Below are 13,549 nucleotides of genomic sequence, written 5' to 3'. Positions count from 1 at the left end.
TAGGTTATTAGAATAACACTTGGCACTGTATAAATATTAGCTTTTATTCTGTATGTTTTAAAATATTTTTCTGTGTTTTTTTTAAGTAAGATGTTCTATTTATAAAAAACTGCATTCATTCATTTGTTCATTCTACAAATATTTATTAGGTGGATAATGTTTTATGCCCTGAGGATATAGCAGTGAATGAGGACAAAGTCTCCTCTCTCAGAGCTTACATTAGTGGCAGAGAACAGATACTTAAAAAGCAGCAACAAGGCAGATAATGATAAATGCTTAGAGAAAAACGGAATAGGTTAAAGGGTATTAGAGACAGGGCTGGGGATAAAGCTACTTTATATTCATTACCAAGAAGGCCTATCTGAGAATAAATATGTGAACAGAGACTTGAATGAAGTGAGGAAGCAAATCACATTTAAGAATAAAATATAAAAATGTTTTTCTTACACTTAAGAGCTCAGACAATTTTAAGTATCTTATCTGTTTGCTTTTTATATTTCTTTTTATGTTTTACTCTGTGTGCCATTTGCCTAATACTTTTATGATGTTTATGTCACAAGGCACTTCCAACTTTTCTTATGTTTATTCTTTTTTTTTTTTTTTTTTTTTTTTTTTGGTGGTACTGGGGGTGGAACCCATGGGCTTTTCTACCTCCAGGGTACACTCCCAGACCTATTTTATATTTTTATTTGGAAACAGGGTCTCACTAAGTTTCTGATAGCCTCACTAAGTAGCTGAGGCTGGCTTCGAACCTGTGCAATCCTCCTGTCTCAGCCTCCTAAGCGCGGGGATTACAAGCGTGTGCCACCACGCCTGGCTTCTTATGTTTATTCTTTTACATTTTATTTTTTAAAATCTACCTAGCCGGGCTTGGTGGCATACGCTTGTAATCCCAGCACTTAGGAGGCTGAGACAGGAGGATCACCCAGGTTCAAATCCAGCCTCAGCTCTTAGTGAGGCTCTCAGCAACTTAGTGAGACCCTGTTTCCAAATAAAATATAAAATATGTCTGGGAGTATAACCAGGAGGTAGAAAGCCTCTGGGTTCCACCCCCAGTGACAGCCCCCCAAAAAAGAATCTACCTAAAACTTCTGTTGGTATGAGATAATGTCAGGAGGTAGCAGTGCTTTGAAGAAGCATGAAGTGAGAGGTTATGATAAAAGCCAGAGTGCCTTATATTGGTAGTGATGGGCCAGGTTGCTTTGGCCTTCCCATTGCTGATGGAAACTAAAAGAGCTGGACAGAATATAAAACTTTTTTTATTAGAAGCATCAAAGAACCAATAAGGCAATAGATAATTAAAGGGCTGAGATAATGGAGCAGACAGGAATATTGGAGGAAAGCCTTCACGGAAGGTTATTTCTGCCCCGGATGGTATTTGTCCTTTCTGAAGAGGCAGCTGAGAAGTGAGCTATGCTTTGGAACTCTGGGAACACGATGAGGCTCAATTGTCTAGCAAGGACTTGGACACCACAGGGCTATGGGAGGAGTAAGGGTGTGCCAGATGCAAATCAGCTTTCTCAGAGATTTGTAGCCTGAGTCCTATATTAAATATACAATAAGATGATTCTGGGTTGCTGGTGTTTCCAGCCAGACTCCTAGAAAAAGTAAATGAAAATAATTTGTAGAGTGAGGAAAGGTGATGTTACTTTTTGAGTCTGAAATTATGATACTTTTGAAAGTTAATGTTTAGTGCTCTAATTTTTGTTGCTAACGATTCTGCATATAGCATTTTTTTGGGTTTTATTTTTGCATAACTAGGGTTTGAACCTAGTGTTATTCTGCCTCCAAGTTACACCCCCAGTTCTATTTTTTTAATTCTTCCTTTCTTTCTATTTTTTCCTTTTTTGTGTGTGTGGTACTAGGGATTAAACTTGGACATTCTAACTCTGAGATACACCCCCAGCCCTATTTTTTATTCTTTATTTTGAAACAGGGTCTCACTAAATTGCGGAGGGCCTGACTAAATAGCTGATATTCCTGTCTCAGTCTCCCAAGTACTGGGATGCAAATAGCATTTTGAGTTATCCTTTTATCTAGCAGTTTGGAATGCTTTTTAACTTCTAGGTGTTCAGGTATATCATTTAAACTTTTCTTAATTATTTCTAATGTTATTTACTTCTTAAAAGAGAGTAAGACTTTAGCAGATTCTACTTTGTGCTATATCGATATTTGCTTTGTATATTAACTTAAAGTCCATTTTTGGAAATGCCCCTTGTGTTCTTAGGAGAGATTGGTGTATCTTTGTAGTCTTTAATACATGTTTTTACTTGTTTAGATATGTTTGTCTCAAACATTTAATTAATATTCATACTTTCTATATCCCTGTTTTACTTAGACAAAATACATCATTGACAAGTACGCTTCTGTTTCTGTCAAATTTTCTTTTTCAGTTTGACTAGATATTTTGATCTTGTTATTTGACATGTCACAGTTGTTCATCATTATTTGTTCATCACAGATTTCATCTATTTTTTGTATGGCATTCCTCCTTTTTTGTCTAATGTTTTTTTCCATTGAATTCTGCTGTCTTATATTAACATTACTGTTCCTTCTCTTTTTATTTTTTGATGTTGTATTCTTGTTTTGTTTTTAAGCTTTTCATGTAAGAATACCTTATGTAAGTATCATTAGAGTTTAACTTCATTTATTTATTTTACAAAATCTGGTACTTTTTATAAGACCATTCATTTATTGAGAGGCTATTTAACTATGTGCCAGGCACTATCCAATTTTGACTTTATTGGTGCATTGCAGTTATACATCATAGTGGGGTCAGTGTGATACAAACATACATGCACATAGCTCTTGGTGTAGTTTGCTCTGCATCCTGTCCTGCTCTTGCCCCCCACTCCCCATATATGTGAGTGAAAGAGTAGAAACTCTTTCATATTGCCATGATATTATTTGGACTATCTCTTAATCCTTCCTTTTCCCCTTCTCAACCCTCTTCTACTGTTTATAGGTCTCTCTCCACATTGTTTACAGTTCCCTTTCGTTTTCTGTTTTCATTTATGAGAGAAAACATACATCCCTTAACTTTCTGAGATTGGCTGGTCTCACATAGCATAATATTCTCCAGTTTCATCCATTTTCCTTCAAAGGACATACTTTTGTTCTTTTTGTGTGCGTGTGTTACTGGGAATCGAACCCAGAGGCATTATATCTCCAAGCTATCCCCCCAGCCCTTAAATTTTAACTTTTTATTTTGAAACAAGTTCTTTGTAAGTTTCTGAGGCTGACCTTGCACCTGCAGTTCTCCTGTCTTAGCCTTTTAATTACTGGGATTACAGGTATAAGCCACCACACTCAGCTACTTTTGTTATTCTTAAGAAACTTTTTTATATACAACGTCTCATTAATTCTTTAGAACATATCTAAGAAGTAACCTTCTTAACTGTTATAAAAATAAGTAATTTTAGATTCTGAGAGGTTAAAGAACATATTGATCTTTCTTACTCACAAATTGCTATTAAAATCTTTCACATCCTAAACTTGAAGGCTAGTGGTGTACATATTCCACATCCAAATGTCTATGGTATTTCTTAAAGTGCTCTCCTAGATCGAGGAACAGTCCTCTGGTACTTGTTTGTCTAGTTGGGTGAGGACAGTGGGTTACTAAGTAAATTAAACTGTGTGAAGCTTTTGCATTACCAAAATGGTACATGAAAAACTATAACCTTGTGACTTCATGTCCCAGAATACAATGCAACCAATCTTTTCTGTCTTTTTCTGCCCCATCATATATTACTCAGAATTATTTTCCCTGAGTAGATGTTAGGGATCTACTAACAGAGGTTCCCAAACTTATTTGGTTTACTACTTCTTTTCAGAAAAAGAATTACTCAGCACCCCCATGGAAATCTACTTTCCTTAAGCGAATACACAGAAAGATGCAGCGAAAATTTTTGCATTCTTTATTTGTTCCAGAACCCCCACCCCAAACGGGCAGTATCAATTACTTTAGGAACCTATTCATCAGAGAGGAGACAATTCTATGGCTACATTAGAAGGCAGCTTCCTCACAGCGTCAGAAAGACTTTTCTCCTGTTCAGCTAAGTCCAAGTGTCCCTGTAAAAGTATACAAAGGTGTCAGAAATGAAAATATACTGCCTTCTATTTGACTCTACTTCTTCATGATGGAATATCTTTTTTCTTTTCTTTTCTGGTCTTGGGGATGGAAGGGGCTTTCTACCTCCAGGCTACACTCCCAGACCTATTTTATATTTTATTTGGAAACAGGGTCTCACTAAGTTGCTGAAAGTCTCACTAAGTAGCTGAGGCTGGCTTCAAACCTGCGCGATCCTCCTGTCTCAGCTTCCCAAGTCCTGGGATTACAAACATGTGCCACCATGTCTGTCTTCTTTCTTTTGTTTTAAAGTTAAAAATCCTTCTGGGATGTAGTAGTTTACCATGCGCTATTTTCCAGTGCTGTTACAACTTGAGAAATTTGTTTTTGTGAACATTTCAGTGGGAAAATGAGGTTAAATAGTTACTAGTAGTTTGTTGTTCTCTTTTTTTTTTTTTTTTTTTTGGTTGTACTGGGGGTGGAACCCAGGGGCTTTTCTACCTCAGGGCTACTGGGCTACACTCTCAGACCTGTTTTATATTTTATTTGGAAACAGGGTCTCACTAAGTTGCTGAGAGCCTCACTAAGTAACTGAGGCTGGCTTGGAACCTTCGCGATCCTCCTGTCTCAGCCTCCCAAGAGCATGGATTACAAGCATGCACCACTATGCCCGGCTCTTGTTGTCCTCTTTTAAACAAGAGGCTTTTAGAGCCATTAGACTTTTCTTTGTATTTTAAAAAGATGAACTATGTATGTAAGAGATAGGGACATTAAGAAATAGGTGAGGCATGGTATAACATTTTTACTAATAATTTGCCAATATATTTTCTTTCAAGACTTCCGGTGAAGTTAATGAGTGCCGAAAAATTGAGACTCATGAAAATTTGGACCTGGATTTTGATGATGATGTCACAGAACTTGAAACTTTTGGAGTAACCACCACTGAACCATCAAAATCACCAAGTCCAGAGAATATTTCCACAGTACCCATCATGACAGATACTCTTGCAGCCCCCAAAGCAGCAGCTACATTGGTGGCACCGACTGTAACAGACGTTTCTGCTAATTCTAGTAGTTTGTCTCAGATTCTGATGAAACAATTACAAAAGGAGAAACAGCTGGTCACTGGCATGGAAAGTGGCTCTGAAGAGTGCAAAAATAAGGATGACCAGGGACTTGTACCAAGTAGTGAGAAGGTATCCAGTTCTGAAAAGACTGTGATGCAGGATAATGACTTGAAAACAGCTGATGCTTTACAGTTAGAAAGTTCTAAGGAAATTGAAAACACTAGTGGAAATGATATGGCTACAGATGTGGTACATGCCGATGATGAAAGACCAGATGTTCTTGAGAGCGTAGACACTTCAAAGGAAAAGCCTCCTGCACCAGACGTAGCTAAAACTGAAAAGGCAGTCCCTTGCAGCAGTGACACAGATGAGGACTGTCTAATCATCGATATAGAGCATAAAGATAGTCCCAATGGAAAGGCCACTGTGGTGGCTTCAAGTTTAAGTTCTAAACCAGCAACTCCAAATACTCCCTCAGAAGAGGCTTCTATAGGAAACCAGACTACTACTGCTTGTAGTCCTGAGGAGTCTTGTGTCCTGAAAAAACCAATCAAACGAGTATATAAAAAATTTGATCCAGTTGGAGAAATTTTAAAAATGCAAGATGAACTCTTAAAACCAATTTCCAAAAAAGTACCAGAATTACCCTCAATGAATTTAGAAAATTCTAAGCAGCTGCTTGTTTCTGAGCAACCCTCTGCTCCTTCAGATGCTCCTAGCTGGCCAAAATCTGCATGGCCTTCTGCATTTCAGAAGCCAAAAGGACGTAAGTGTTTATAAAAAACTTAGTGTTTTACCTGTCCTGTTTTCTTAGCTTTTTCTCCCTCATTCTTTCATATTCTCTGTTTTAGCCTGTTTTGTAGTGTTTACCTATTCATCAGTGTCTCAATTAGCATTTTAGGTTTCAGAATACCCTCTTCAGAGATGTACCTATACACGTCTGGGTTTTTATAACTTAGGTTTATGGCGATAGGTGATGTGGTTTGCCAAACTGATGAAGGGGAATGTATCAAAAATAATCATAAACATTGATCAATCTTATGTTTATACTTCATGTAGGACTGTAGGTTTTTAATAATTTTGTTTAAATAAGTGCAAATGTACTTTTCAGCTGTGCTTAGATTAGGAATAACATTACTTTTTAAACTTTTTATAAAGGATTGCCATATGAACTTCAGGACTATGTTGAAGATACATCTGAATATGTAGCTCCTCAAGAAGGAAATTTTGTTTATAAGCTATTCAGCCTGCAAGACTTGTTGTTACTTGTGCGTTGCAGTGTCCAGAGGATTGAGACAAGACCTCGCTCTAAAAAGCGGAAGAAAATCAGAAGAGTAAGTAGTTATTAGAAAGTTAAGATGTCGTAGCATAGGTGGATAATGAGTTAATATTTAATATGCGTTGTTGTGAAGTTTAATTTTAAATTGTTGATTACTCTTACAGTATTTGCAAGAGAAACTTATTTTAGTAAAATATTGGGGCCAATTTAATAAAAGTAGGTCTTTAATGATTATATAATAGTCATTAATGTCAGTAATGTCTTTGCATGGAACTTACAAACTATAAAAAACTACACCATCAGAGATTTTACCTAGATTGGCACATTCATTTCTATTTTCTCTGTGAATTTGTATTTCCATTATGATAGACAAATCCCTTTGTCTTACTTTGGGGCTCTTCCTGATTTGTTTTAGAAATATGAACATTAGAACACATTTTTTTTTTTTTTTTTTGGTGGTACTGGGGTTCCTGGAAGCCTTTCTACCTCCGGGCTACACTCCCAGACCTATTTTATATATATATTTTTTGGAAACAGGGTCTCTTAAGCCAGCGTGGCTGGCTTCGAACCTGCGAGATCCTCCTGTCTCCGCCTCCCAAGCGCGGGGATTACATGCGTGCGTCACCACACCCAGCTAGAACACATTTGTAATGTTTTCAGGATTGTTAAGCCAAATCTCTTCTCCTCCCACCATTTTTCTTTTGAGGTTTGATATAAACATTTTTCTTGGTTTAAAAAATAAGCTATAACCAGGCGTGGTGGCACACACTTGTATTCCCCGCACTTGGGAGACAGAGACAGGAGTATCGTGCAGGTTCGAAGCCAGCTGTGCTGGCTTAAGAGACCCTGTTTCCAAAAATAAAAAAGAATAAAATAGGTCTGGGAGTGTAGCCCAGAGGTAGAAGGGCTTCCAGGAACCCCAGTACCACCAAAAAAAGAAAAAGAAAAAGAAAGGAAGTTATAATTTGAGAAATTATTTCTTTTATCAGTTTTCTAAATTTTCTTTTGGTATTGGGGATTGAGCCTAGGTGCATTCTGCCTTCAAATTACACTCCAGCCCATTTTTTATTTTGAAACAGAGTCTCACTAAGTTGCTTAGGGTTTCACCAGGTTGCTGAGACTGGCCTCAAACTTATGATCTTGCTTTCACAGTCTCCCAAGTACTGTGATTACAGGCATGTGTCATCATGCCCAAAAGTTTTCTATATTTGATATTTGGATTTCTCTCAGATTAGCTTGTACTTTTTATGTGACTACTGAATTTTGTAAAAAAAAAAAAAAGAGAGAGAGAGAGAGAGAGAGAAGCTTCTATATTATAATTGAGTATTTATAGTATTAAAGTATCTTTACTTTTTCTTAAAAAATTTTTTGTTGTGTATATTTGTTAGAATATACTTATCTAATATGTGGAAGCTAGGGTGACCTAACTGAGGGGGATGGAAGGAAGAAAGAGGGAAATTCGCTAATGTACATGATGTACATTCACAAACATCAAAGTCAATGACTAAGCCAAACATTTGAGAAGGAGGGATGGGGTAGGGAGTTGGGGAAGGGCTAAATGAGTGATGTGTGCATGTATGCCTCTAACATCTTGTGCTCTGTTACAATAAATGACTACAATGCACCAATAAATGTTTTTAAGTTTTAATATCTTGTTATCTAAACCATCACCCAATAAAAATCGCCATCGACCACTTAGAATGTCAGCATGTTTTGGGATACGGATGAGATGAATAAAGAATTTGTGTTAGACTTTAAAGAATAACTAGGGTTTTGGAAAAAAAGGAAAAATGCTAATCTTCCCACACAACTAATGATAACAATTTGAGGGACTGACTTGCATGCAAAAGACCAAAGCCAGATCTAGGATGTATGCTTTATCCATTAGAATACAGTGGACTTGGTAGAACTTTTGCTTCATAGTTTTCTTGTTAAGTAGAGGGAAGATGGCAAGTAAATATTAACTTTTCAATTCTCATAATTTAGTTTTCATCATTGGTTCAAACTTACAGTTTCAAAAATCATATGGTTTTGCATGAAATGTTTGGGGGACTAGAGATAGATCTCAGGGTCTCTCACCCATGGTGGCAAGTGCAGTGCCACTGAGTTACATTCCCAACACTTTGTTCTTTTGACTCTTCAGTTCTGGAAATGGAGATTTTAGTTCCCAGTATCATGTATATTTCTTCATCAAAACTCTGCTAAATAAGAACTGCATTTCAGAGAACTTAAATAGTAGCTAGTTTCGGAAGATGGAATGAAATGAAGACGCTAATTTGGACCAGAAAATAAAGCTGGGATTTACTGAGTTCTCTATATAACTATGAAATCCAGACCCAGTAACTTTAAACTGTTTGATACTCTTACTGTCAGAGTTAATCACATATTCTAAGTACTGTACTCTAAAATGGTTACAATTTTTAGATCCATTTGTTTAAAATTTATACTGAGCCAGGCATGGTGTCATATACTTGTAATTCCAATACTTGAGAGGCTAAGACATGAGGATCACAGGTTTGCAGCCAGCCTCTGCAATTTAGTGAGGCCCTCCACCACTTAGTGAGACCCTGTTTCAGAATAAAATAGGGCTGGGGGTGTAGCTCAAAGTTAGAATGCTCTGGGTTCAACCTCAGCCCCCCCCCCCCAATTACATTGTACATTGGCATTCTAGGGCCAGAAAATAGAATCTTGAAGGTGCAAATTTGGGAAGAATAGAAAGCACTTATTGGTATTGATGAGAAAATACTAGCTATGAAATATCTACTTAGGAATGTATGTACAGTCCTGTGTGAAAATAGAACAAGAAAAGCTTGCACTTGGGGAGAATAGAATAGGAGCCACCTATCAAAGGAAATAGTGAATTTAATTTTTGCTGTAGAACAACCTTGCTTATAAGTTTTGACTTTAATTTTGGAGTTAAATGGAAACAAAATATTTGGGCCTTTCTTTGCCATGGCTTCCTGGAGATGGCAGTAGAATACGTATAGAAATTAAAACCAAATATAGGACTCAGTTTTGTAGATATGATAGTCTTATCAAAGAAAGTCCCCCAAAATAAGTGTGGGTGTGTATATACATACATACATACATACATACATACATACATACATACATATGCTACCGGGCGTGGTGGCGCATGCTTGTAATCCCCGTGCTTGGGAGGCTGAGACAGGAGGATCATGCAGGTTCGAAGCCAGCCTCCACTGGCTTAAGAGACCCTGTTTCCAAATAAAAAATATAAAATAGGTCTGGGAATGTAGCCCGGAGGTAGAAGGCCCCTGGGTTCCATCTCCAGTACCACCAAAAGAAAAAAAGAAAAATAAATATATATAAGCATATATACTAATAAATGCTTTCTAAAAAAAAAGCATGTATTTTTAAATTTACAACTTAAAATATAGAATTGACTCTGATGTCCAGTCATAATTCAGAAAGGAGATTTTTTTGGCAATTATTTTCAATTCTGCCATAGCTTTTTGTTTTGAACAAATTTCTTAATCCTTTGGGCCTTGAGTTCTTTTAATAAAGTTTTCCTAATCACAATTTACATTTTTCTAAAATAAGATACTTTAAGGGCCTTACTACTCAAAGTATGGTCTTTGGAGCAATACCTTTCTAAAACTGCAAAACCTTGGACACCACCCTAGATTGTACATTTTAACAAGATCACTAGGCTGTTCACATACAGATTACATTTAGTAATCACTGCTTTAAATTTTACAAAGTTCATGATTTTGTTCTTCTTTATAGCTGAAAAAATTCCATTGTATGTATTTCTCATAATTTTGCAATCCATTTATCTCTTGATGGAGACCTGGGTTGGTTCCATATTTTGGCTGTTACAAATTGTGCTGCTATGAACATGAGTATGCATATGTTACTGTAGTTCTTTGATTTCAACCCCTTTGGTCAAATACCCAGGACTGGTATAGCTGGATCATATGGTGGATCTATTCCCAGTTTTCTGTGGAATTTCCACACTGATCTCCATAGCAGCTGAACTAGTTTACACTCCCACAAACAGTGTAAAAGAGTTCCTCTTTCCCTACATCCTCGCCAGCATTTGTTGTTATTTGATTTCTTTATGCTTGCCACTCTGATTGGGGTTAGATGGAATCTCAGCACAGTTTTGATTTGCATCTCCCTAATGGCTAATGATGTTGAACAACTTTTCGTGTATCTATTGGCCATTTTTATCTCTTCTTTTGTGAAGTGTCTGTTCAGTTCAGTTGCCCATTTCTTGATTGGGTTATTTGTTTTGCTAATGTAGTCTTTTGAGCTCTTTGTATATTCTGGATATTAGTCCTCTATCAGAGTGGTGGCTAGGAAGAAAAACAAAATCATGGCATTTGCAAGAAGATGGAAAGATCTGGAGAACATTATGTTAAGTGAGATCAGCCAAGCACAGAAAGAGAAGGGACATATGTTTTCTCTAATATGCCCAAACTAGGGAGCACTGGGGATACCAGAGGGACTCCAGATAATGGAGGGGAAACCTCAGCAAAGCTAGATTGGAAAGAAAGGAGAGGAAGAAGGCTGAGGTTGATTAATGGAGGAACTACATCCGAATATGTATAAAAGTATGAATATAGCATAGTTAACCTGGACACTCATTGTTGGGAGGGGGAGGGGAGCAGGGTGGGAGAGAGAGCACCAAGCACCTCCTGAATGTATACCATTTTCAGTATGTTCTACATATAAATAAAATAATAATTAAAAAAATAAATTTTACAAAATTCAAAGGTAATCATATGTAATTATGTGTTTGATCATGTTGGTCACAGAAATTTACTGTATTCAATTGTTCTTTACTACCATTATTGTGCTAAGGCCACTAACTTAGCCACTTCATAAAAGTCAGAAATTCAGAAACATTGGTGAAATATTTTTTAATATGTCCATAAATGCAGTCTCTTAGTATAGTTTCAACAGTGCCCACTAGCCATATCACTTTGAGTAAGTGCCTTACAGTAAGTGTTTCTTCTTCTGCAGCTGGAAATAGAGTTCTGCTAAGAGTCGAATTCCTGTGGGTACATCTTGGTGGCGGGGTGCTTGCCTATATACTTGAGGCCCTGGGTTCCATCCCCAGCACCAAAGAAAAAGCTGAGATGACATGAGGACAATGAATATGACTATTATATTATTCTACAAATGTGTGTAAAAAATTTTTACAAATCCTCCTTTAAGCCACCAAGAGAGTCATTTTTCTTAATCTAGTCACCTAAACGGTTAATTTGTTAGATACTCAGTGTCTAGAATAAAGCCTTTTATATTAATGAAGATAAGGGCATCCATAGGTGTTAATGTGGTTATTAATGCTCATTCATCCATAGGATAAAAATAAGCTACTTTCAGAGTATTTGACCCAGAGATGATGTATATCATTTTATGCTTATAGGGGCAACAATTTCTTACCTTTTCAATCCTTGTGAAAATTATCAGTATATATAATAGTCTTTGCTTCCCAGCATAAAGCTTTGAATCTTTGGTCAATTATGTATTATAGGCTAAGTTCCATAGATTCTGTCGATCATAGTTTCTGAAGCAAAATGTGTGCATATTCAGGGAGGTGTGTGGATTTACACTGGGGATGGGGGTAGTGGTGAGGGGTCCCCTTTATGCATCCACCTCCTGCCTGAATCCTACCCTATAGTAAATGATAAGATTACCTGGAAGCTATTTTATTTTATTTTATTTTATTTTATTTTATTTTATTTTATTGTGTATGTGGTACTGGGGGTGGAACCCAGGGGCCTTCTACCTCCGGGCTACACTTCCAGACCTATTTTATATTTTTTTAAATTTGGAAACAGGGCCTCTTAAGCCAGCATAGGCTGGCTTCGAACCTGCACGATCCTCCTGTCTCAGTCTCCCAAGTGTGGGGATTACAAACGTGTGCCACCACGCCCAGCTTTGGAAGCATTTTTAAAGCTACAAAGCTATGTAGGAAAATGTATTTGCTACTAATATTAACTAATAAGGCTTTGTATAATCTTATGTTGCAGCAATTTCCAGTTTATGTACTACCAAAAGTAGAATATCAAGCTTGTTATGGAGTCGAAGCTCTGACTGAAAGTGAACTTTGTCGCTTATGGACTGAAAGTTTATTGCATTCCAACTGCTCGTTTTATGTTGGTAAGCTATTCAGTAGTGTTTGTTCTCTTTTAATTCTCTTGTATTTATGTTTAAATTTAATTGTAAATACTCCAATTCTGTAATTTTTTGTTTTCAATTTTCTGATTAACATTCCTTTTATTTTACCCCCATTTCTACTTCAGATTTAACTTGCAAAGTAGAGTTACTGATATGAAATATTTTGTTGTAGCCTTTTATTCCATATCTGTTTAGTTGTACATAAGTGTCAGCCTAAATTTTTTTTTTTTTTTTTTTTGGTGGTACTGGGGTTCCTGGAAGCTCTTCTTCCTCTGGGCTACACTCCCAGACCTATTTTATATTTTTGAAACAGGGTCTCTTACGCCAGCACAGCTGGCTTCGAACCTGCGCGATCCTCCTGTCTCCGCCTCCCAAGTGCGGGGATTACAAGCGTGCGCCACCACGCCCGGCATAATTTTTATTTAACAGTATAATTGAGGCAGTATAACTCCAGCTTTGTCCTTAAAACTACTCCTGTCTAAAAGCAAAATGAAAAGAATAAAATTTCTTCATAGTCTCCCTTTAGATGTTAATACGTAGGCAGTTTGGGAGATAAAACAGCACAGTCTCCCTCAGACATAAACAAAGCAGAGTCACCCTAGACAGCCCGGGGTTCCCCACACATCAGTAATGAAAAAAATTAAAATTATGCAATGACTAGTTGTTTGGTTCATTTCTGTCATCATGCTTATACTAGGAAACACATATCTTAGACCTACTTCTTCCCTCCCAACATTAGGCAACCAAATGTATTAAAGAGCTTGTACGTTCAGTATTTGGGGCTCAAACCTGAAGCTCTGTGTGCTGAGCCTTCACTAGTGAATAAGAAACCTCCTTCCCTATCTCCAGCCACTGTCTCTTATCTTCTGGGCCCTAGTTTTCCTGCAACATAATTAACTAAAAACAAGGACGTGTTTTTTAACAAGCTTGGTGGGACAAGACTATAGTCCTAGTACTTGGGAGGCTGAGTTGAGACAGGAT

At 37.1% G+C, this 13,549-nt stretch overlaps 1 protein-coding gene across 1 annotated transcript in view; it reads left to right on the top strand.

Annotated features, from left to right (window-relative positions):
- The window catches only part of ICE2 (interactor of little elongation complex ELL subunit 2), a gene marked incomplete at both ends in the record, with an annotated part of 54,014 nt that overhangs the window by 24,487 nt on the left and 15,978 nt on the right, over nucleotides 1–13,549 (top strand). The window contains 3 exons of the mRNA XM_080692149.1: nucleotides 4,906–5,902; nucleotides 6,295–6,470; nucleotides 12,421–12,550. Coding sequence (XP_080548275.1) covers nucleotides 4,906–5,902; nucleotides 6,295–6,470; nucleotides 12,421–12,550 — 1,303 coding nt within the window. The remainder of the gene's footprint in view (nucleotides 1–4,905; nucleotides 5,903–6,294; nucleotides 6,471–12,420; nucleotides 12,551–13,549) is intronic.

The sequence above is a fragment of the Muscardinus avellanarius genome (genome assembly GCF_963383645.1).
Source record: "Muscardinus avellanarius genome assembly, chromosome: 3".
Taxonomy (NCBI): Eukaryota; Metazoa; Chordata; class Mammalia; order Rodentia; family Gliridae; genus Muscardinus; species Muscardinus avellanarius.
Note: the sequence above shows the minus strand (reverse complement) of the source record. Positions and strands in the feature narration are given on the sequence as shown.